The 25905-nt window shown below is 43.7% G+C and overlaps 1 protein-coding gene across 13 annotated transcripts in view; it reads right to left on the bottom strand.

The window, feature by feature from the left end:
• The window catches only part of EYA4 (EYA transcriptional coactivator and phosphatase 4), a 294629-nt gene that overhangs the window by 118399 nt on the left and 150325 nt on the right, over nt 1-25905 (bottom strand). For 7 of the 13 annotated variants that reach the window (XM_066605631.1, XM_066605656.1, XM_066605638.1 and 4 more), the window contains 2 exons: nt 5539-5660; nt 502-570 (listed from right to left, as the gene is read on the bottom strand). In XM_066605631.1, the coding sequence (XP_066461728.1) occupies nt 502-570; nt 5539-5660 (191 nt within the window). The remainder of the gene's footprint in view (nt 1-501; nt 571-5538; nt 5661-25905) is intronic. The other 6 variants (XM_066605689.1, XM_066605712.1, XM_066605661.1 and 3 more) reach the window with 1 other exon arrangement.

Genomic DNA, 25905 nt, shown 5'->3' with positions numbered 1-25905 from the left:
TTTTGTGGAAGTCATTGCTGCTATAGAGGCTATTAAATTTTAGGATTTATATACTTTTCCTCACTTCTGCACTGTGGATGTTTACTCAGGGTTCTCAATAAAATACATGAAAGATACAGCTGTATGAGTGGTATTAGTTTTCTTAGATTGTGCTTGCCTGTAATTGTGGCTTAGAAAATAATCATCTCACATTTTATTAGTAGCGAATATAGATATCCAGGTAATATGAAATAATTCAGTTTACTTGGTACTGTATGAGAAAGTTTGCTAATGGTGCAACCATATTTGTAGTTCTTACTAAACAGTGCACTAGAAACGCATGGAAATGAGGGGCAATATATCTCCACATAACACACAATATTTATGTAGAACACATTTGATTTTTAAATTATGTAAGAAAGTCTGAAATTGAGATTAGAGGTAGACACTGCAAACCACACAAGAAACACCTTAATCAGCAAGCCTCTCAAACACCATGCAGAATACTAAAGTAGTTCATACTTGTTGCTGAAGAGGGTGTGCTGCAACTGAGCAGCCAGTCAGCAGTATTTAGGACAGTCATATTCTCCCCTGAGAATTGGAATTTAATAATAGTTTTTAATTTAGTATTATCACATCCATTTCCACCACGTTTAACGCTATTTTCATAGCTATATACATACATAACCCCCATTGTTGCGGTTATTATTAATAAGGTACTGTACATATGTATACTCTCAAATAAAATAAACGGATACAAAAGAAACCATTCATTGTAAAAGACCTCTGAGAATTAAGTACAGTGTAGTATAGGTAAATGGAGAGTTAAAGGGGTTTTCTGATATATTGAATATTGGTGTCAGTATGGGAAGATTATGTGAAAAAAATTAAAAAGAACACATACCTCTCTGCCCCCCCTCCGCTCCAGCACCGCTGCTCCTGTTCCCCAAGCTGGTGTTTGTTTACTTTGGCTGCAGTGATCACGTGCCTGTTTACCCACATGACCGCTGCAGCCAATGACAGGCTCTAAAACATATATGTGAACATCCCATATACAGACCTGGGTGTAATCCTGCCCATGCAACCCTTATACAGAATATCTGTGGGGCCAGAAGGCATGTAAACATTACAAGCCATGTGATCTGGCACTGGAGCACTAAAATAGCACTCTGGTGTCAGGGTAAGTCATCTAATGAAGGACTGTTTGGGTTGGAGGGGGGTTAAATGTGAAAAAATAAATAAACAGGAAAACCTCTTTAACTATAGACATATACACTGGCATGCCACAATGTCAAAAATCATGGTAAAGGGACTAATATTGTGTAGGATCCCCTCTAGACCAGCAATAAGCTCTCGCCTACGACCTGAAGGTTGCAAGTTTGATCCCTGCATGATTCAGGTAGCCGGCTCAAGGTTGACTCAGCCTTCCATACTTCCGAGGTCAGTAAAATGAGAACCCAGCTTGGTGGGGGGTAATAAGTAATAATTACCTGCGTAATAAGTTGCGCTATACAAATACCATGATTTGATTTTGATTTTTGAATTCAATGTGGCTTCGATTCCCCCTGCCTGAGGTGGATTGCTAAATGGCACCCCCCACCCCTCCTTTGTAGCCCTCCCTTCCAAAAATGCCTTACTTTACTGATAACAAAGGAAAAAAGTGTGTATATAAATATATTTATATATACACACACACATACATTATACATGTAATAAATATATATGTTTGGTAGCCTATATTCTAAGTAGGCAGTGTAATTTGGCATCTGGGGTACTACTTACTGCTGGAAGCTCATCACGTTCCTTGATGCTCAGCTGTCTACTGAATGCTGGCCAGGATTGGACTGGGATGAAAAAGCAGTCCTGGCACATAAACCTTCACCAGCCCACATACAATATCCCTCCCCCATACTACAGAGGAAATGGTGGTACGCAATGTATGCTGTGGAGAATTTTGCTTTATGTTTAGAGCTGAGAGTCTTATTGAATGATATCTTTTGGGTAACTACAATAAGTGAGGACTTCTAAAACTTGTTTTACTCAGATCTCACCAGCCTGCACAGAATGATGGTGGCCAGTGTCAGAAATATAAAGAGGACATACTTTAGGTGTGGGACTCAAATTTTTAACATGTTCCCTAACTGGGTGATTAAATTATGCACGTTAAATGCCCATGACATAGCAGGTCACAGAAAACTGTCCCTAAACTAATGATCCTATAAAACAATTACAATACTGAAATCTACATTACTGTAATCATTAATAGAAAAGTTCATTACATAACTATAGCACCAGAATCAATAACATACATACAGCCTCAGAACCAAGCTCAGTACAGCACCAGAAGCAAGATCAATAAATTGTTAAAAAGTAAGGTTAAGTCAGCCCCTGCTGTTTAATTTTGTACTTCCTAATACGACTTGAACAATGGTAAATTATGATGTTAGTTGTCAGCTCATAAACAAGAATGCTACTACCCATCATCACTCTACCAACTATAAAATGACTACGTGTCTTATCAAATTCACACATGACGTCTCTAATTAACATTGTCATTTTCTTCTCCATCCAGTCCAGACTGACATGACAACTTGTCCTCGACACAACTTGTCTCTGCAAAGGTCACCACTGAGATGTCTTTGCTTTTTCATAACCTCAATCACTATATTAAGATAAACTTTTAATAGTGCCACACATCACAGCAACCCCTGAGTAATGCTGCACTTTTCCCCTGTAATGAACAATGATCTGCACTATCGCCATGTAGTAATAAAGAGCTGTACTGTCTCCTTGTCATGATAAACAGCCACACTGCCCCCTGTAGTAATATATAGCCCCACTGCCCCTGTGCAGTAATATATAGTCATAGCATACCCCTGTAGTAATAAATAGCCATACTGTCCCCCGGTAGTATAAATAGCCATACTGTTGCCCTATAGTAATAAATAGCCATACTGTCCCCTATACTAATAAATAGTGATACTACTACCCTGTAGTAATAAATAGCCATTCTGTCCCCTTATACTAATAAATAGTAAAATTGACCCTTGTAGTAATATATAGCCATACTACCTCCATGTTGTAATTTATAGCCATACTGTCCCCTGTAGTGATAAATAGCCATACTGTCCCCTAAAATAATAAATAGTAATACTGCTCCTCTGTAGTAATAAATAGTCATTCTGTCCCCTTAAACTAATAAATAGTTATACTGACCCTTGTAGTAATATATACCGACACTGTCCCCGGTAGTAATAAATAGCCATACTATCCCCTGTAGTAATAAATAGCCATACTGTCCCCTGTAGTAATAAATATCCATAATGTCCCCTTTAGTAATAAATAGCCGTATTGCTCTCTGTAGAAAAAAATAGCTATATTGCCCCCTGTAGTAATAAATAGTTTTATTCTTCCAGTAGTAATGAATAGCTTTGTCCACTGTAGTAATAAATAGCTATACTGTCCCCCTGTAGTATTATATAGCCATACTATTTCCCTATAGTAATAAATCGCTATGTTGCCCTCTGTAGTAATAAAGGGCCGTACTATCCCCCTTTCGTTATAAATAGCCATACTGTCCCCCTGAGGAATAAAAAGCCATAATGTCCCCCTGTAGCAATAGCCATACTGTACCCTGTAATAGCAGCCATAATGTCCCCTGTAATGGCAGCCATAATATTTCCTGTAGCATTAGCCATTACGTCCACTGTTGCAATAGCCATGTCCCCTGTCGTACTAGACATTATGTTCCCCGTGATAGTAGCCATTTTGTCCCTTGATATCATCCGCCCCTTGGCCAGCCTCTAATGTCCAACATCCTGCAAAACAACGCAGACGCCATGACATCATTGTGCATACAAGATGTACATACAAGATGCCAGGCAGCAATGCAGGAATAAGGACCCACAGAGATCTGAAACATGTTGGTCTATGTTGCTTTTATAAGTGGAGGAACTTTGATTCAACTGTAAAGTTACTGCACTAGAAATAACTATTCTCTGAATACATTTATGATGTCATTATTTAATGGGCATTGCTATGTCGCACAATTTTAAGGGTACTTTTGTGCATAAGGAAAAACTCTGGTCTTATAACTGTGCTGGCACTACAAAATTGCCTAGACTGCATATTATAATACCTCCAAGCTGCCATCACTTTGTAGATACTATGCGTCCATACCGTAGTTATAGAGATATCTCTTTCTAAGTACTACAATGTAAATATGGATGTTATTGGCATTACTAGGAATGTGCTCTGACCCAGCTTTCAGATTACAATCATTCTTGGATTTGGAGGTGTAGGCAGGCTAATATGAAAACAGACAAGGGCTCATATCCCCGACCCTGTTTTCACCGCATATCAGAGGTGCGTTTTTACAGACATGTGATAAAGGGTGAATGGACTCATTGAAAGTCAATGGGCATACTTTTTTTCATTGATCCATGCACACTGTGTATCGATATGCAAGAAAAATAAATCACATCATGCTCTATTTCTCTGCATACGTATGCGGTGTGAGTCTTATACACTTGTATGGGCAGCGTATGATAAGCTGTCCAAATGCAATACATTGTGTATGGGCAGCATTTCCATATGCATCCCTGCTCTGAACAGAGTGGGGAATTAAAAAAAAACCACTGTGCATGTCTGTATGTATGTGATTCGCAGTTATGCGTAGTGCGATACTCAGCCATACGCGGTCTCTGCTGGCTCTCTGCCGGCAGAGTGTATGGCTGCTGAAAACACGGGTAGACCCGCAGAGTTTTACGCATACGGCCGTGGAGATGAAGCCTTAAGGTCAGTCTTATATCTTAAAAGAGGCACCTTAAACTGTAGCTAGCTGGTTACCCCTGCTACAGAATAGCAAAAGGACTACAATCAGGGACGTAGCTAAAGGCTCATGGGTTTGGGTGCAAAAGTTTATCTTGGGGCTCCCCAGCTTTTCTTAACCCCTTAACGCAGAGGCATAACTTGAAGCTTGTGGGCCCCAATGCGAAACCTGTAACAGGGCCCCCAACTATAATACTTTATTCATAGTACTGGGCTCCCTATAAGGAGAGGAGAGGCCTTATGGGCCCCCTAAGGCTCCTGGGCCAGGGTGCAACCACATCCCCTGTATCCCCTATAGTTACGCCAGTGACTATAATAATACCCTAACACTTATTGCAATATCTTCTCCATTGTTAAAGGGAACCTGTTACTTCCCAACAGCCCCATAAACTAAGACAGCAAAAGTGTGAGCACAGCAATTTGAAAAGAGTCAGATCTCCGTGCGGAGTGCAACCTTCAGTGGGTGACATCCCGGGATCAGGAGAGTGGATGATTATAAAAAGTACATTCCCCCACTACTCATCACTTTCCCTAACAGCACCATAACTTAGTTTACGTTGGGAAGTTGCAGGTTCCCTTTAAAGCATATGTCACTGGTATCAGCACATATATTATGATACACTGCTAATGTGTTCTAACTTTTCAAATTCTGCAAAATACATGTAGGTAAAAAGCTAATGTATAAAGTAATTTCTCATCAAATAAAACTACTCAAAGAATTCGGCTTACCTCCTGTACCATTTGTTGTGATGTTGTTGCTGCTGATGTTTGACTTATCCAGCTTGGAGGCCGATGCATCTCCACTTCCAACACGATTATGCGGACTTGCTAGGTCCTGCATTTCCATAGACCTATTGGGAAAATATGCACATGTTAGTAGTTATACAGTAATCCCAATCTGTGCATATGGGTGTGGGCTTGTAGACCTCATTATAATGCTTCTTCTCCAGAGTATACAGGGGGAAAAACTGGTAATAGTGAGTTTTAACAACAAAGCTTTCAGCTTTCATCTCTCCAGACATCTGAACTGTGGTGGTAGGGTGTTATAGAAGTTGTATCATTATTCGTATTGGTCTAAAAGATTTGCCTGATGTTAACTTCTATGCGTGTAAACCCAGCACAATATACAATCCTATTCACTGTTCATCTAAACATTATTCACATGACTGCTGCTCTCAAGCGCTCACGAGATCGATAAATGGGATGTGACCGCTAAAGGAGCTTTCAAGACCGGAGCGGCTGGGAACAGAGTGACGGTGCTAGAGCGCTGGGACATTACAACTTTTACTTTTCATCTAACTTCAGCTTATATATATATCAGCACAGTATGAATATGAATAGTAATACTGAGGTATTTAGGTACTTCTGTCTCTGGCTGGCAAGGTGTTGAGACTTGTCAGCAATGTTGAAAGAGTACAGGTAGAGAAACCAATCTATAGAGACCTGCTTGGAGTGCCAAAGGAAGGGGTTTGTCCTTCCCGCCAAATGCCAGAGAAGCATCAGCTGGGACTGCTGTATAGAATAATAAACTTCAGCACAAAACATGGACATTTACCTCCCCCCCTGAGTTTACAAGGCCACAGCTTATGAGCTGTTCAATAAACACTATAGCAACAGGCAGTATCTGCTTACTGCTTTAGGGACTGTCACACCTGTGAGAAGTTCTCCTCTGCTGGATAACACTGGCGGTGGCGATTTGCAGAATGCTGATTTCTCCAGATGGGCTGCACACTGACAGGGAGCGGAGGGTAAGACTTCTCCTCTGCGGTGCACTGATTAACAAGCCCTGCACTATATAGCTGAGGCTTGGCCAACCAGTGCATCATTCCCCGGGTCACCCAGCCTCCTTTACACTTTTTCTCCTCTTCACTGCCACTTCCCTTTGGGTAGATGGCCGGCCTCCAGTGTGGACTGTGCCCATGGCCAACTCGGAATCTTGGTGAAATAAAGAGCCAATCCACCCCTGGTGAAGCAGCATAGGTGAGCCATGAGCCGGAGCATGCAAGTTAGCTCCTGGTAGCATTTATATATAACAATGGCAGTGCTGAACAAGTGACATTAGAACCAGAAAAGAACCCGACGGCGCCCCCTTGATCTTGCTGGAGTGATGGGCTCTGTGCGGTTTCACAGGTCGCACACTCCTGCAACCAGCCTTGTGTGGAGTTTTCAAATATACAATATGATTTATATTCTTACAGATATTCTCATTTACATATCAACTGGATACTTTTCCTAATCAAATCAAAATATGCTTAGATTTATTAGGTGTGATTAACTTCCAAATCACAGATGTATTTGTTAATGTCTGTTTTGGTACCAGACAAGCGGTTTTTTTGGCGCATGCATAGGCGTGTTTGAAAATCAGCTCTATTAGAACTAATTAGAGATGAGCGAGCATACTCATCCGAGCTTGATGCTCGTTCGAGTATTAGGGTGCTCGAGATGCTCGTTACTCGAGACGAGCACCACGCGGTACTCGTCTCGATTAAACGAGCACTGACCATTGAATTCAATGGAGCCGGGAATACAGCCGGCTCTATTGAAAGCAATGGGCTGTCAGCGATTGCAGGATGAATTGTCGGGAAGAGCTTAAATATATAAGCCCTTCCCTGCAATTCATCTAGAAATGTGTAAAAATAAAATATATATATATATATACTCACCTGGTCCCGGCAGAACGATGTTAGCCCATTGAATTCAATGAAGCCGGCAATACAGCCGACTCCATTGAAAGCAATGGGCTGCCGGCGATCGCGGGATGAATTGTCGGGAAGGGCTTAAATATATAAGCCCTTCCCTGCAATTCATCCAGAAATGTGTAAAAATAAAAAATATATATATACTTACCTGGTCCCGGCAGACGGAGTTCAGCGTGGCAGGCTGCAGTTCTCCTGAACTGCTCTGAACAGCTGTGAGTAGTATTCAGCAGCCGGGGATTTAAAATCCCCGCCTGCTGAATGAGATGCCTCTGATTGGTCACAGCCTGACCAATCAGAGGCATCCCTCACTCACACCCATTCATGAATTCATGAATGGGTGAGTGAGGGCTGCCTCTGATTGGCTCATCGTTCTGCCGGGACCAGGTGAGTATATATATATATATTTTTTTATTTTTACACATTTCTGGATGAATTGTAGGGAAGAGCTTATATATTTAAGCCCTTCCCGACAATTCATCCCGCGTACGCTGGCAGCCCATTGCTTTCAATGTAGCCAGCTGTATTGCCAGCTCCATTGAATTCAATGGGCTAACATCGTTCTTCTCTGCCACAGCTATTACAGCTGTGGCAGAGGAGAACGATCTTTACGCTGACAGTGGGGGGGGGGTCTCACTCTTGCCGCTATTGTGGCTTAATAGTGGGACCTGGGAACTTGAGATGCAGCCCAAAATGTAGCTCCTCGCCTGCCCTATTCGTTTCTGTGTCGTTTCCATCACTTTCTTGTGTTTTGCAGATTTTCACAAATGAAAACCTTAGCGAGCATCGGCGATATACAAAAATGCTCGAGTCACCCATTGACTTCAATGGGGTTCGTTACTCGAAACGAACTCTCGAGCATCACTGAAAGTTCGACTCGAGTAACGAGCACCCGAGCATTTTGGTGCTCGCTCATCTCTAGAACTAATGCTTTCCAATGAAAGCGGTCACATGTCCATTTTTTAGAAGTCTTAAAGAATCACACATGCAAGAGATAGGACATGCGTTGTCAATGGTTGATCCTTCGTTAGCAATAGATAGGTATTTACCTTGCAGTGTAATCTGGCCTGTGATATTAGTGAGATAACTGCTGGAAAGCTTTCTCTACAGATCAGGAAGTATCAGCCTATTATTAGGCTCTGTGTTCTGTGTCAAAAATGCAGGATTTTAGGATTTAAAAAAATAGATTGTGACCAAAAGTTAAAAAGATCACCAAAAAGTATTCTAAAAAATATGTAAAGAAATGTGATTTATATAATAGGTCATTTCCTGATGGCACATTTCTTTTAAAGGGGTTGAGTTGTAGTATACCAGACATAGCCAATGCACAAGAGTGGTTTTGTTTGAGCACCATTTTATATCTTATATCTTGATAAAATCTGTATAAAAAGTGGAGTAACTGCATGCCTGGCATTACTTATGTAGTATTGATTTCGAGTTACAACCAGCTGCATTCTCAATTCTGCTGGTCATTAAAAATAGTCAATAAGTTTGCTGTCAGACTGATCCTTATAGCAACTTTGTTGAGCTCCTGAAATGCAAGGGGTAGATTTTCTAACATGAGGTTAATGTACAGGGTCTGGTGTAAAGGCAACACAATGCAAATCATCAAAATATTGCTGCAGAAATTGAGCCTGAAAAGAATGCTGAGAAACTTTGCTCTGAAGAATTATAAATTCAGTCTCTGGACTACAATATGTAAAGTCAACAAAAAGTCCTTACAGGGCACCTTAGAGATGGAGGTAAATGTTGGATCAACCCAAATTTGGGTGATTACCCACTGCGTGTGTGATACCACACTAGATCCAGACAGGCACTAATTGCTGATTATTACTGGGAACAAGGCATGAATTCCCTTCAACAGGTAATTAGCAGCCATAATTCTTGACCCAAGGGAGAAGTTGGAATGAACTCTTCAGAAGAGCGCTACAAGACCCATCACAGTCTTGGTGACCAATAAATAATAATAATATAAGTATATCACATGCCTTGTGTCTTTTCCTCAGAAAGGGGTTTGGGTGTACATTGAGCCTATATATCCTATTGTGTACGCAATTATAACTTGAAATCCATAAGAGCCGTGCCTACAAGCATCGGCCACTACACAGAGGTCAGCCGGAGGCTACCGCTCTGACCCCTGTGTTATTGCGATGGTAACAACACGTGCCCGCTCAGCTGATTGGTCTGGGTCCCAAGCGGCGAACCCCGGCCGATCGACTATTGATGATCTATCCTGATGATAGGTCATCAATAGTATTGCACTGGAAAAGCCCTTTAATACGAGATAAGTAATGTAATGTATGTATGAGTTTACATTGTTTCAATATACTGCATAAACTGTGTTATAAGGTGGACATACATACAGACAAACCTACCAGGTACATAACAGTAGCATAAATGTTCCACAAATTGATGAAATCCATTCTTACTCTTTTGCTCTTTAGAACAGATCATACTGTAGAAGCAGCTTCTGAGTGGGCATATTTACATGGATGGCCTTTATAAGACAACCCCTTTAAATTTGGAATAATTAATTTTGTCATTCATTTGGACTATACACACCATTTTACTGCAAGCCTCAAGCTTCTGACAAAAATGGCATTTGCAGTTTCAAATTCACCTGAGTTGTTTCATCCTTTCCTGTTTTGACCATAAGTAGCCTTATTCATTTTGTGCTTGAGGAAAGTGGATACTTTACTTCTCTTCTGCCTTACTGTCTTTATGGTTTGGTTGCAACATATTTAGTGATATCAGGCTTCCTGTCTGAGATAGTTTGCTTTATTCCAGTGTGACAAATAAGCCTATTTATTTATTTCCCACTAGTATTGTTAGAATGGAGTTACTAAATTCTAACGGCATGATACGGTAATAGGCTAAACGGAATATAGATAGTAGATCCCATAAAGAATAAACAAAAGCATGTTTGAGTCATGGGAATGAGAAAAATAAAGGTCTGTTATATTATTGTTAAGGTACTTTGTTAAGGTTACATGAAAATGCTAAATTTCACAGACACTCCATTAAATGCCTAATTTTATCACTTCACAGCTCTGGATTTGAATAGAGAGCCACATGTGTTTGCTTTCAAAGCAATCTTTTAGACTACTCTGGAAAGGAAGGCTATGCATATAGGACCTTCTAAAGCAATGAAAGATTTTATTTTACCTTTTTAAAATGGCATGTTTTTCCTAAAATGAGTGAGGAGCAAAACATAAAGCACCTAGGAGAACAAGGCAGCACAGACAGCCCATCTGCAATTCAACCACATAAAAGACCCATGGGCAAATTCAAAACCATTAACAGAAGTGCCAGGAAAATCTGCCAAAGAGCCAGATGCTGCTAAGTATTGAGCGATATCTTCCACAGGTTGTCATCTGAATCCTCTAATTACTAGTCAAAGGGAGAAAGTAAGAAGAATCATATGATTCATGTACATGGGAACCGTACAGACACATCACCAATGGTGACACAAGAAATTGGTGGTTTCAGCCATCACAATATGGTACGATTAATGCCCAGATGTTTAATGGTCTGAAGACCTCCAGGAGAGAGAGACATCAGGAGGTATCATAGTAGTGGTGATGGGGGTGAGTGTGTTTTTAGGTGCTGCTGGGGGATGGCACCCATACTCTCAAAGTGAAGTTACAGGTGTCTGTATTTTACATTACTCTCACAGTCAACAGGGTGCCCCTCCACCGCCTTAGTCTATTAACTCCACTGTATGGACAGTAGTAAAAACAGTAAAGAAAGGAAAGTACACTACTACCAAGTGCAGATCTCACGAGGAGCTGAGCATCAATTTTTACAGTCCCTTCTAGCAGGGGAATAAAATTTCCTACATTCTTGTATATATAAGGAATGTGTGCCCTAATTTTTGCAGAAAGGAGACTTTTAAAATTTATAACACCCTAAAGCACACAGACACAACTGCTATACAGGAACAAGACACAATATAACATAATATAAATACCTCCTAATGAACAAAGACAAACTACCAAATTACCACCTTTTACTTAAGGGGCACAGTGCGGATGACTTAAAGACCTACATAAAATAAATAAATCTTGTTATTTGTATAGCGCCAACAGCGCTTTCAGGTAATTTTTTATTTATTACCCCACCAACCAAGCTGGGTACTCATTTTATCATCCTCAGGGTGATGGAAGGCTGAGCCAGCTTCCTGACCATGCTGGAATTGAACATGCGACCTTCATGTCATGAGTGAAAGCTAAGGACTGCATTCCTGCTGCCTTAACAATCTGCTCCACATGAGGCACTACATGAGAGCATGGAACCTCAGTGGGGTCGGGCCAACATCAAGCACTATTTAGAGGAGACCCTTTTCTTTAACCTAATTTCCTCCTACCCTCTTGATTAATAAGTTACAATGTAATAACCATGAGCCCTTCCCAACTTAAATCAGTAAAACACAGCCAGGGCTCCCAATCCACAGCTAAGCAGCCACCTAAGGCACTGCCAACAACTCTTCAACTGGGAATCTCTTTCCCTCCCCAGATTCAAATCCAACATGTTCCAATCCCCTGGAAACTATTGCTGCTCCACACTCTCTTCTATCTCAAGTACAAGTATTATTATAAAAAGAACTGTCTATAATCTCAGCCAATATTACCACCAAACTCACCAAGGAAACAACGTATATCGGCTGTAGAAGAATTAACGGATGACACCCCACAGTATAAGAGTCACACAAGAAAGTGGTAGAGCAGCTCCATGATGAAATGCAATTTCTTCATAATAAACTAAAAGATGCAGAAAATAGAGCTTGTGGAGACAACCTGCGCATACAGGGCCTCCCTGAATCAATTAAAGATCTGCAATCTATAGTGACGGCCTTATTACAATAATTATGCCCTAGTATTACAATTGATAGGTTGAAAATGGATAGAATACATAGAGTATTATAGCCTTGTAAACCTAACGATCCCCTGAGAGACATTGTACTTAAACTGCATTTCCACTGTACCTGGAAACAACTAAGCCAAGCCGCTTGAACCTCTCAAAGACTGACATTCCAAGGTCAGGACTACCAACTGCTCCCTGATTTGACTTTTTCTTAAACCCTTCCTGCAAGTTCTACAACAAAAGCGAAAAGATAGACACTGTTCTCTGTCGAGAAGGAGCCCACTGTTGTTTCAAAAACTTACAACTGCTACAAGAATTCCCTCAGACTTGCTCTTGGGCCCTGTCATTGACCTCTAGCCCCGCACATGGACCCACTCACAGTGAAAGCCAATGATCTCTGTGGACTGTTTCTACACCTTGACTCTAATTCTTTATTGAAATGCCCTAACCGATGCAGTTTATGTTCTACAACTTATTTTAACCTTTTGGTCCCCAACAATATTTCCTTATGTAGCCAAGCTACCTGACTAATAATGCACTAACTAGTGTTGTGGGACTTATGACTGCTAGATTTAGCAATTACGTGAAATGTTGTAAAGGTTTTTCAAAGACTGTTGTGATTTTCAACTAAAAAGTACTCACAACCTTATAATATTATCTAAACATATTCACCTGGTTCTTATATCCTCTCTTAACCAAGCCTTTGTCCCCTCCTCCCCTTCTCCTCTCTTCCTTTCTCTCTCTTTTCTTTACTCTCAGGTCTCTTCCCTTATTTCTTCTCTTAGATTAATACCTAGTTCATTGTTCCTCCCCAGCGCTATAGGGGTTTTTAGTTACTTTAAAAATTGTATTGTTAATTAAGTTAATTTGTTAGCCTATTCCCAGCTAACCCTCCCCGACCTTCTACCCTTTCCTCCCCTCCCCTCCTTCTCTCATGGACCTGTAGCCTCAAGAAAACTATTTGGCATAATCTTCCTTACAATTCTTCATGGTGTTGAAATTAGTGTCTCATAATGTACAAGGCTTTAACTCTTCACACAGACACTCAATGGCCTTCTGATATTGCAAAAGTATTCACACAGATATACTCTGCCTACAAGAGACTCATTTCTAACTCATCTCCACGTTACCTTGTTTCTTATTTTTCCGCTTTCTACTCGACAACTGCTCTTACTAAAACCAAAGGGGCTACTATTTGTTTCAGTAAATTGGTCCCCTTTACTCATAGCTGAGCCTGAAGACCATTACTTACTTCTTACAGGCTTTATTCAAGATATTTCATCACCATTCTTTCATACTATACCCCAAATAGTAGACAGACCTGCTTTTTTATCAAAACTTCTTCAAATTGTTGAGACCAATAAAGTTCGTACCATTTTCTTGTATGGTAACTCAAATTGTGTACTAACCTCTAACCTGGACAGAAATGCTACTTCTCTCCGAACCTATCTTCCACATCCCCAGGCTTCCATGTCTACTGCTTTTAAATCTCTCCTCTCCCAAGAACCATTCGGTTCATTCCTGGTGTGAAATGAACCCAAACACCAAAGATTACACACATTTAGCACTTCTTATATTCGAGAAATGACCACATATTATTTCTTGTCTCATTTCTATCACAAATAACGCACTCAAAACACCTTTCTTTCCCTTGGTCAGATCATAGCTTGATCTCAATCACATGCTGTTCCTTAATGCCAATACCTACTAATATATGCTGGTCCCTTACTGACTGTTTTCTGACTATCCTGGAGGTTTTATTCCCTCTAAAAACACAACTTAACGATTATTTCACAATAAACCACCCTTCTGTTACTTTCCCCATTTCTCTATGAGAAGCCCATAAAGTAGTGCTTTGAGGCTACCTTATCCAATTGGCAGCCCACCATAAACGAGAAGACATACCACAACAATTAGAACTTGAAAAGAAAGTTCTGTGGTTAGAGGAGGTGGCAAAAGCACATACATTAGTGTCTAACTTCCAAGCGCTCTCTCATCCCAAACTGAATTATATTTATGCATGTCAGATATTGAGGAATATAAAATTTAATGGTTCTGCCAATGTTGCTATATGCTAAATAGCAAACCTTCGCCACTGCTGGCTCGGAAAGTTTGATCACATTAAACATAGCACGGTCACTGCAAGTTTAGACATTTTTAGACATTTTTTAGCCAAGCTCTACTCACAGCCGCACTCTCACTCTCCTGAACATTTAGCTTTATACTTTCAGGGTATTTCACTCCCCACTTTGACTGAAACATTTCTAGAACACCTTGCTTTGAAGACTACATTAGATGAAGTACCTTGAGATAAAAACTCTTAAGAACATTTAGCATCTGGGTCAAGATGGCTTTTCAGCATCATATTATAAAAGGTTTTCTCTATTTCAGAGTGTCCATCTTCCAAAATATTTTAATGCCGTGCAAGAGAGACCCAGTGGGGCAAACCTCCCTCCCGGCAGCTATTTCTATGATTCCCAAACCAGAGGAAGACTCATTAACCAAAATTACCACCCTATTTCAGAACGGATGCAGAACATCTTTTTAAAACCGCAAACACACTATAGTGTTGCATGACACCAATTGCATCTCTCCAGGCTATGATGGAAGGACCCATGTCCCTTACTAACCAGGGAAAGTGGGGAACCCCTGCTTAAAAGCGGGGTAATCATCCTGATAAGGTCGGCCCCACTGTCTTCATCTGGAACCTGGCTATCCCTGATCAGGAACCTGGAGAAGTGCACAAAACACACATGGACATGACACTGTTCACACATACTGAACACAAAACAGGGCTGCAGATACAGCACATGTCTGGCCACCTGCACAGACATGCAAAACATGTCACTGTTCACACCAACATACAGTGTAACACATACCACATAGAACAGGACTGCACATAGAGCACACGTTTGGCCACCTGCACAGACATAACACACACATCGATATTCATACCAACATACAGAGTAACACAACCTACATAGAACAGGGCTGCACATAAAGCACGTCTGGCCACCTGCACAGACATACTACACATGCCACTGTTCACACCTACAAAGCAGATTGAGCATACAACATATAACTAGAACCCCACCCAGAGCTCAAATGCATACAGATGGTAAACCATAGGTAGTTCAAGTGTCCTCACACCAGGGGAATAGAGTCAGCCACCGTGCTGACATAGGGAACAGTGTCAGGCATCACCCATCTGACACACACAAAGGACATCTGACGTCAGGGGTCCACACCTGCCCAGGGATAGGGAGAAACCTGCGGGACGCCTGCACCTTGGTGGTCATTGTACCACACACTACACAATGCACGTACCCCAGAACACAAGGAGGGGAGAGACAGCAGGTGCCAAGACTGTCTTCAGGGGAGGAGAGAGGGACACTGCAGACAAGCATGCACCACAGCAGCTCTGAGTGGACTCAACACAGGGTACAACAGAAAAGCAATAAAAGGACCAGCAATCTCTTGCAAGAATTTGCCGGTATTTATCTGCCGCAGACAAGGGTGATTGGCTGGCAGAGAATACCACACCCAGCCAGCTCAATTAACCCCTACCTGTGAAAGTGTTCACAAAGAACCCTGTAGAACCACAGGTCCCATATGCACAACATTAACAGCATCACCTCATTTCCCAACCTCCAAAAAAGCTTTAATTTACCTTTACCTCTGAGCTTTTTTATTTAGAACTCAAACACTTCATAGAAGAGTCCTAGAATGGTAGAGTTGGAAGGGACCTCCAGGGTCATCGGATCCAACCCCCTGTTCAATGCAGGATCACTAAATCATCCCAGACAGGTATTTGTCCAGCCTTTATTTGACTTCCATTAAAGGAGAACTCACCTCCTCCCGTTGTAACCTGTTCCACCATTGGTCACCCTCACTGTCAGAATAGAATCAACTTCACATGAACTTCACATCATTGCTCCTTAGAGATACTAACTCCCAACTGACTTCTTTTCTTAAATACCCACAAGCTAAGGACTTAATCTCACAAATATATTCTATCTCCTCCTATCATAAACAATTAATGTGTGTCTCTTGTTTGGAGACAGATATGGGAAATACCCTTACTGTGGAGGATTGTTCTCAGATTTTGGAATCAACCAACAAAAGCGCTTACAACATACAAATGTTAGAGACCTCTTTTCTTATAAAGTTTCCATCTGAATAGCCTATAAGGTACCAGGATATCCTTTATAGTGCCTTTTTGGGCCATCCATCTCCAGGTGACATGTTCCACATCTGGCGGTCCTGATCTCTGGTTGAGAGGGCTTTAATCAGAGTTTTTTCACTTATTTATTCTGTAACTAGATGCAATATATGTAAAAATCCATGGTAAGCCTTATTGAATAAATGTATTATGAATATTCCCCAAGACTTCTTTGGACTTTTCTGAGGTAAAGTGGTGGATGAATTGGTACTTAACCAACAAGAAATTAAGATTAATCATTGATCGGCGTGAGGAATTTCTGAGAGTCTGGACCCCATGGATATATTATGTCCTTCCCTCCTAAAACAACAAGTCTTTAGTCTCCTTGTAAGGCCCTTTATGTCACTATCAGACAACCTAGTATTTCTTACACCAGCTTTCAGCTCTGTGAGAGAGGGGTCCTCCACTTTCTTATCCTTCCCACTTCCTTCCCCTCCTAGGCACCTGGCCTGGGTGCAACAGCTACCTATGCACTCGCATATAGCTATGTTCCTGCACACAGCATGACACATACATTTTTCAAAAACTCATAAATTTTGCATATTAGCCCACTGACAAAACTCCCCTAAAATCTGTGATACTGGAAACTATGAATTAGCGTCCACACCATACATGCATGGCCCTGTGATCACTGGGGCTTTGTGTAAGATCTCTCACTATCTGTACTTGACATCTAACATTCCTATGCAATAGTTAGGATTAAGAAAACTCAGATCCTAGCAGTTTAACCCTTGTAATGCTGTAATCAATGGTGATCTTGGCATTACAAGGGAGGGGTGGTCTGTTTACTAGCTAAGGCTGATGGTTAGAAAAAATAAGAGAGGTCGCCAGTACTGTCTTGTCTGATCCCCCGTTAGGACCTATGTCCTATCAGCTGCCTGTTCATTTTATATGCACAGGCAGAAATGTATTAGAATACTTTAGTATTCATAAGTATTTCATTGGGGTCTAACAAAAAAATGCGCTTGACAAGTTTGTTCCCTTGTGGTACAAAAAAAGTGCAAAGAAATATAATAAAATTGTTTGTAAAAGGAAATACAAATAAAAAAAGAATATAAATAATTAAATGAAAGTAATAAAATATACAAAAATACAGATATTATGTATCCACTTAATAGTTACAACAATGAATTAAAAACATTTTTATGTTCAAGTACGATGGGAAAAAAATACGAAAGAGGGCAGAATTTATTTTTTACACATTCTGCTTAAACAAATGTAATTTTTTGAACTGCTATTAAAATACCAATGTAGTGCAACACATAATTGAAACACTTTCAGATTGCAAATTTTAAAACAAAAAGACTTTGATTTATCAGGATATTTTTTTGCCTCTCCATTAAAAACATCCTGCAGCGCTGTAGTCCGGAGTGTTGACATGTACAGAGTCTCAGCACATTTACTATGTGTGAGAGACAGCAAATGGCAAATCATTCTTAGGATACATTCATCTTTCACTTTGGCTATAGAAAGCAGTGGAATCAAATCTCAGGCAGCCCACAATCAGCTTTTCTGTATCCCAAAGCTACCAATCCAGTGAGACGTAAAGCAGCAAGTAAAGACATTAATTTTAAAAATGTTGTCAAGGATCTCCAAAAAGCAGTTAAAAGCATTGAAACTTACTAATGTACTCTTCACCTCAGTGCAGTCCCTGAACTAAGGCATACTTCCCAACTTTTAAAGATCAGAGAGAGGGACAAACCATACATTGTGCACAGCATATTTTTTCTGTTAAGCCACACATCACCCCGTCCCCAAAGTGTTTAGAAGATTTTTGGAAACCTGCTACTCTCAGCTGCCCTGAAGAGGGGTGTAGGGAGTGACCGATAAAGGAAATGCTATGCACAGACGTACATACTATGGTATACTTACTAAACGCAATCACTAGGTTCCCTGTACTGTGCTGCCCACTGTGACACCGGAAAATGGGATTAATACACCAGAACATTAGGCTGTATTGAGGCAACTGTAACACACTGATGATTCTTCTGCATAGAACTAAGCTTCAAGTCTCTGCTATGCCTTCTTTTACACTTCCGGCTGCAACCCTGATAAGGACGTCTGGCTCGGCTGCACTGACAGCAAGCTGGAAGATCACCTGTTTGGCGGGGATCCCGAGTAGCAGACCTCTGCTGATCAACTATCGATGACCTATCTGTTTTAAGCAGTCTGATTCAATTAAATATCTTATGAATTCTCTACTGTTTTGCCTACCTATAAGAATTTTATATGTTTTATCTTAACCCCTTAATGACACAGGATATACAGTTACGTCCAGAGCATTTGGGGTTTTATATGGAAGGGGATCAGCCTCCATACAATGTGGGTGCAGGCAGTTTCACCTGCCGGCAACAGCTGCGTTCAACATTTCCCCGATCAGTTTTGCAGGGTATTAAATGTTCCCCCCGCGATAAGATTGGGGGGGTGCCGTTTAGTTGCCATGACAGTCTGGGACCTTCAGATGGTCCCCAGCACTACCATGGCTGATTGCCTATCAAGCTATGCTTGTGGTATGGCTTGGTAAAATGCTTGTCAGATCTTGTTATAATGGAGCACTATGGCATTACATTATAATAAAGGATCAATCAACCCATCACAAGTTTAAGTTCCCTATGGCAACTTAAAAAATAAGTAAAAATGAGTTAAAAAAAACTTTTATTATTAAAAAATAAATAAGGAATAGAGATGAGCGAACATACTCGTTCGAGCTTGATACTCGTTCGAGTATTAGCGTGTTCGAGATGCTCGTTACTCGAGACGAGTACCACGCGATGTTCGAGTTACTTTCACTTTCATCTCTGAGACGTTAGCGCGCTTTTCTGGCCAATAGAAAGACAGGGAAGGCATTACAACTTCCCCCTGCGACGTTCAAGCCCTATACCACCCCCCTGCAGTGAGTGGCTGGCGAGATCAGGTGTCACCCGAGTATATAAATCGGCCCCTCCCGCGGCTCGCCACAGATGCGTTCTGACAGAGATCAGGGAAAGTGCTGTCTTGCTGGAGTTGCTATAGGGAGAGTGTTAGGAGTATTTTAGGCTTCAAGAACCCCAACGGTCCTTCTTAGGGCCACATCTAACAGTGTGCAGTAGTGTGGAGGCTGCTTTTAGCAGTGTTGCACATTTTTTTTTTTTGTATATCGGCCGTGCAGAGCATTGCGCCCTGCAGTAATTATACATAGTCCAGGGCCAGTAGTGGTGGTGAGGCAGGGACAGAAGACATATTTATTGAATATAGGCAGTGGGCCTTTCCAAAAACATTTGGGGAAAAAAATCTATTTGGGCTGCCTGTGACCGTCCTCAGTGTACTGGGTCTGTGCTGGGGGTAGTTGTCCTAATTCATACGCAGCCAGCTAAGTGTTACAGCAGGCTTGCGCAAAATTATTTCCTGGCTCTGTGTTGGCTGTTACATCACCGCTGTATTCCAGTCCACAGTGCAACAGTCTGCAGTTATTTTACATACTCCAGGGCCAGTAGTGGTGACGCAGAGAGAGAAGACATATACAGTGTATATAGGCAGTGGGCCTTTCCAAAAACATTTGGGAAAAAAAATGTATTTGGCCTGCCTGTGACTGTCCTCAGTGTACTGGGTCTGTGCTGGGGGTAGTTGTCCTAATTCATACGCAGCCAGCTAAGTGTTACAGCAGGCTTGCGCAAAATTCTTTCCTGCCTCTGTGTTGGCTGTTACATCACCGCTGTATTCCAGTCCACAGTGCAACAGTCTGCAGTTATTTTACATACTCCAGGGCCAGTAGTGGTGACGCAGAGAGAGAAGACATATACAGTGTATATAGGCAGTGGGCCTTTCCAAAAACATTTGGGAAAAAAAATGTATTTGGGCTGCCTGTGACTGTCCTCAGTGTACTGGGTCTGTGCTGGGGGTAGTTGTCCTAATTCATACGCAGCCAGCTAAGTGTTACAGCAAGCTTGCGCAAAATTATTTCCTGGCTCTGCTGTGCGTTCCGTAAGCGAAGTCAGCCTCCAACCACAGGCCAATAAGCGGCACATTTAATTACAGCGTTCTGTTTCTGCACTACTGGTAATACACCATGCTGAGGGGTAGGGGTAGGCCCAGAGGACGTGGACGCGGGCGAGGACGCGGAGGCCCAAGTCAGGGTGTGGGCACAGGCCGAGCTCCTGATCCAGGTGTATCGCAGCCGACTGCTGCGGGATTAGGAGAGAGGCACGTTTCTGGCGTCCCCACATTCATCTCACAATTAATGGGTCCACGCGGTAGACCTTTATTAGAAAATGAGCAGTGTGAGCAGGTCCTGTCGTGGATGGCAGAAAGTGCGTCCAGCAATCTATCGAACACCCAAAGTTCTGCGCCGTCCACTGCTGCAACTCTGAATCCTCTGGCTGCTGCTCCTCCTTCCTCCCAGCCTCCTCACTCCATTACAATGACACATTCTGAGGAGCAGGCAGACTCCCAGGAACTGTTCCCGGGCCCTCTCCCACTGGAGGAGTTTGTCGTGACCGATGCCCAACCTTTGGGAAGTTCCCGGGGTCCGGGAGATGAGGCTGGGGACTTCCGGCAACTGTCTCAAGACCTTTCAGTGGGTGAGGAGGACGATGACGATGAGACACAGTTGTCTATCAGTGAGGTAGTAGTAAGGGCAGTAAGTCCGAGGGAGGAGCGCACAGAGGATTCGGAGGAAGAGCAGCAGGACAATGAGGTGACTGACCCCACCTGGTTTGCTACGCCTACTGAGGACAGGTCTTCAGAGGGGGAGGCAAGGGCAGCAACAGGGCAGGTTGCAAGAGACAGTGTGGTGTCCAGGGGTAGAGGCAGGGCCAGACCGAATAATCCACCAACTGTTTCCCAAAGCGCCCCCTCGCGCCATGCCACCCTGCAGAGGCCGAGGTGCTCAAAGGTCTGGCAGTTTTTCACTGAGAGTGCAGATGACCGACGAACAGTGGTGTACAACCTGTGTCGCGCCAAGATCAGCCGGGGAGCCACCACCACCAGCCTCACCACCACCAGCATGCGCAGACATATGATGGCCAAGCACCCCACAAGGTGGGACGAAGGCCGTTCACCGCCTCCGGTTTGCACCGTTGCCTCTCCCCCTGTGCCCCAACCTGCCACTGAGATCCAACCTCCCTCTCAGGACACAGGCACTACCGTCTCCTGGCCTGCACCCACACCCTCACCTCCGCTGTCCTCGGCCCCATCCACCAATGTCTGTCAGCGCACCGTCCAGCCGTCGCTAGCGCAAGTGTTGGAGTGCAAGCGCAAGTACGCCGCCATGCACCCGCACGCTCAAGCGTTAAACGTGCACATAGCCAAATTTATCAGCCTGGAGATGCTGCCGTATAGGGTTGTGGAAACGGAGGCTTTCAAAAGTATGATGGTGGCGGCGGCCCCGCGCTACTCAGTTCCCAGTCGCCACTACTTTTCCCGATGTGCCGTCCCAGCCCTGCACGACCACGTCTCCCGCAACATTGTATGCGCCCTCACCAACGCGGTTACTGCCAAGTTCCACTTAACAACAGACACGTGGACAAGCACAGGCGGGCAGGGCCACTATATCTCCCTGACGGCACATTGGGTGAATTTAGTGGAGGCTGGGACAGAGTCAGAGCCTGGGACCGCTCACGTCCTACCCACCCCCAGAATTGCGGGCCCCAGCTCGGTGGTGGTGTATGCTTCCTCCACTTAACCACCCTCCTCCTCCTCCTCCGCAACCTCTGTCTCACAATCAAGATGTGTCAGCAGCAGCACGTCGGCAGCAGTCGGTGTCGCGCGGCGTGGCAGCACAGCGGTGGGCAAGCGTCACCAGCCCGTGCTGAAACTACTCAGCTTAGGAGATAAGAGGCACACGGCCCACGAACTGCTGCAGGGTCTGACAGAGCAGACCGACCGCTGGCTTGCGCCGCTGAGCCTCCAACCGGGCATGGACGTGTGTGACAACGGCCGTAACCAGGTGGCGGCTCTGCAGCTCGGCAGCCTCATGCACTGGCCCACGTCTTTAATTTGGTGGTTCAGCGCTTTCTGAAAAGCTACCCACGCTTGTCAGACCTGCTCGGAAAGGTGCGCCGGCTCTGCGCACATTTCCGCAAGTCCCACACGGACGCTGCCACCCTGCGCACCCTGCAACATCGGTTTCATCTGCCAGTGCACCGACTGCTGTGCGACGTGCCCACACGGTGGAACTCTACGCTCCACATGTTGGCCAGGCTCTATGAGCAGCATAGAGCTATAGTGGAATACCAACTCCAACATGGGCGGCGCAGTGGGAGTCAGCCTCCTCAATTCTTTACAGAAGAGTGGGCCTGGTTGGCAGACATCTGCCAGGTCCTTGGAAACTTTGAGGAGTCTACCCAGATGGTGAGCGGCGATGCTGCAATCATTAGCGTCACCATTCCTCTGCTATGCCTCTTGAGAAGTTCCCTGCAAAGCATAAAGGCAGACGCTTTGCGCTCAAAAACAGAGGCGGGGGAAGACAGTATGTCGCTGGATAGTCAGAGCACCCTCCTGTCTATATCTCAGCGCGTTGAGGAGGAGGAGGAGCATGAGGAGGATGAGGAGGAGGGGGAAGAGACAGCTTGGCCCACTGCTGAGGGTACCCATGCTGCTTGCCTGTCATCCTTTCAGCGTGTATGGCCTGAGGAGGAGGAGGATCCTGAAAGTGATCTTCCTAGTGAGAACAGCCATGTGTTGCATACAGGTACCCTGGCACACATGGCTGACTTCATGTTAGGATGCCTTTCTCGTGACCCTCGCGTTACACGCATTCTGGCCACTACGGATTACTGGGTGTACACACTGCTCGACCCACGGTATAAGGAGAACCTTTCCACTCTCATACCCGAAGAGGAAAGGGGTTCAAGAGTGATGCTATACCACAGGACCCTGGCGGACAAACTGATGGTTGTAAAATTCCCATCCGACAGCGCTAGTGGCCGAAGGCGCAGTTCCGAGGGCCAGGTAGCAGGGGAGGCGCAGAGATCAGGCAGCATGTACAGCACAGGCAGGGGAACACTCTCTAAGGCCTTTGACAGCTTTCTGGCTCCCCAGCAAGACTGTGTCACCGCTCCCCAGTCAAGGCTGAGTCGGCGGGAGCACTGTAAAAGGATGGTGAGGGAGTACATAGCCGATCACACGACCGTCCTCCGTGACACCTCTGTCCCCTACAACTACTGGGTGTCGAAGCTGGACACGTGGCCTGAACTCACGCTGTATGCCCTGGAGGTGCTTGCTTGTCCTGCGGCTAGCGTCTTGTCAGAGAGGGTGTTTAGTGCGGCTGGGGGAATCATCACAGATAAGCGTACCCGCCTGTTAACCGACAGTGCCAACAGGCTTACACTCATCAAGATGAACAAAGCCTGGATTTCCCCAGACTTCTCTTCTCCACCAGCGGACAGCAGCGATACCTAAACAATACGTAGGCTGCACCCGCGGAAGGAAGTTTTGTTCTCTATCACCATCAAAAACGTGGACCTTTTAGCTTCATCAATCTGTGTATAATATTCATCCTCCTCCTCCTGCTCCTCCTCCTGAAACCTGACGTAATCACGCCGAACGGACAATTTTTCTTAGGGCCACAAGGCTCAGTCATATAATTTTTGTAAACAATTTTTATACGTTTCAATGCTCATTAAAGCGTTGAAACTTTCACCTGAACGAATTTTTATTTTAACTGGGCTGCCTCCAGGCCTAGTTACAAATTAAGCCACATTAACCAAAGCGATTAATGGGTTTCACCTGCCCTCTTGGTTGGGCATGGGCAATTTTTCTGACATACATTAGTACTATTGGTACACCAATTTTTTGGGGCCCTCGCCTACAGTGTAATCCAATTAATTTTTTGCCCACCTGCATTAAAGCTGATGTTACATCAGCTGTGTTGGGCACTGCAATGGGATATATTTATGTACCGCCGGTGGGTTCCAGGGAGCCACCCATGCTGTGGGTCCACAGGGAGTTGTAACTGCATGTGTCTACTTCTAAAGAACCCCAGTCTGACTGGGGCATGCAGTGTGGGCCGAAGCCCACCTGCATTTAATCGAACGTTACCTCAGCTGTGATGGGCACTGCAATGGGATACATTTATGTACAGCCGGTGGGTTCCAGGGAGCCACCCATGCTGTGGGTGCACACGGAATTCCCATTGCGGAGTTGTACCTGCATGCAGACACCTTGACAGAATGAATAGTGTGTGGCACGTAGGTTCCCCATTGCTATGCCCACGTGTGCAGCTCCTGATGGAGGTGGCACAGGATTGGATTTCTCATTGCTTCTGTACAGCATTGTGGGCTATCGCCCCGCCCCTTTAAGAGAGGGTCGCTGCCTAGCCGTGCCAACCCTCTGCAGTGTGTGCCTGCGGTTCCTCCTCATGGCAGACGCACTTATAAATAGACATGAGGGTGGTGTGGCATGAGTGCAGCTGAAGGCTGCGCAGGGACAATTTGGTGTGCGCTGTGGACACTGGGTCGTGCAGGGGGGGGGGGGGGGGTTGGGCAGCATGTAACCCAGGAGAAGTGGCAGCGGAGTGTCATGCAGGCAGTGATTGTGCTTTGTTGGAGGTAGTGTGGTGCTTAGCTAAGGTATGCATTGCTAATGAGGGCTTTTCAGAAGTAAAAGTGGTTGGGAGGGGGGGGGGCACTCTTGCCGCTATTGTGGCTTAATAGTGGGACCTGGGAACTTGAGATGCAGCCCAACATGTAGCCCCTCGCCTGCCCTATCTGTTACTGTGTCGTTCCCATCACTTTCTAGAATTGCCCAGATTTTCACAAATGAAAACCTTAGCGAGCATCGGCGATATACAAAAATGCTCGGGTCACCCATTGACTTCAATGGGGTTCGTTACTCGAAACGAACCCTCGAGCATCGCGATAATTTCGTCCCGAGTAACGAGCACCCGAGCATTTTGGTGCTCGCTCATCTCTAATAAGGAATTAAAAGTTAAAAAAAAAATCTTTCCCCATATTTATAATAAAAAAATCAATAAGAAACAACATATTTGGTATAGCTGCGTCTGTAAAAGGCTGATCTGTCAAAGTAATGCATTATTTATTCTGCACAATGAATGTCGTCTGGAAAAAAGAACACAACGTCAGAATTGTGTTTTTTGTTCACCGTCTCAAAGAAAAAAATGAATAAAAAGCAATCAAAAAGTCTTTTGTACTCCAAAATAGTTGCAATAGAAATTGCAGGACATTCAGCAAAAAACAAGCTCTCAGATAACTGTATTGATGGGAAAATAAAATGTTATGGCTGCCAGAGGATGGTGGCAGGAAATAATTTGATGTTTTTCCAAAGATATTTTATCTTTTAAAAGTAAAACAACAAAAAAAAAACTATAAGAAATTTGGA

Source organism: Eleutherodactylus coqui, chromosome 1 (assembly GCF_035609145.1).
Source record: "Eleutherodactylus coqui strain aEleCoq1 chromosome 1, aEleCoq1.hap1, whole genome shotgun sequence".
NCBI classification, from domain to species: Eukaryota; Metazoa; Chordata; class Amphibia; order Anura; family Eleutherodactylidae; genus Eleutherodactylus; species Eleutherodactylus coqui.
The sequence above is the reverse complement of the archived record's forward strand: the minus strand, read 5'-3'. Positions and strand labels throughout refer to the sequence as shown.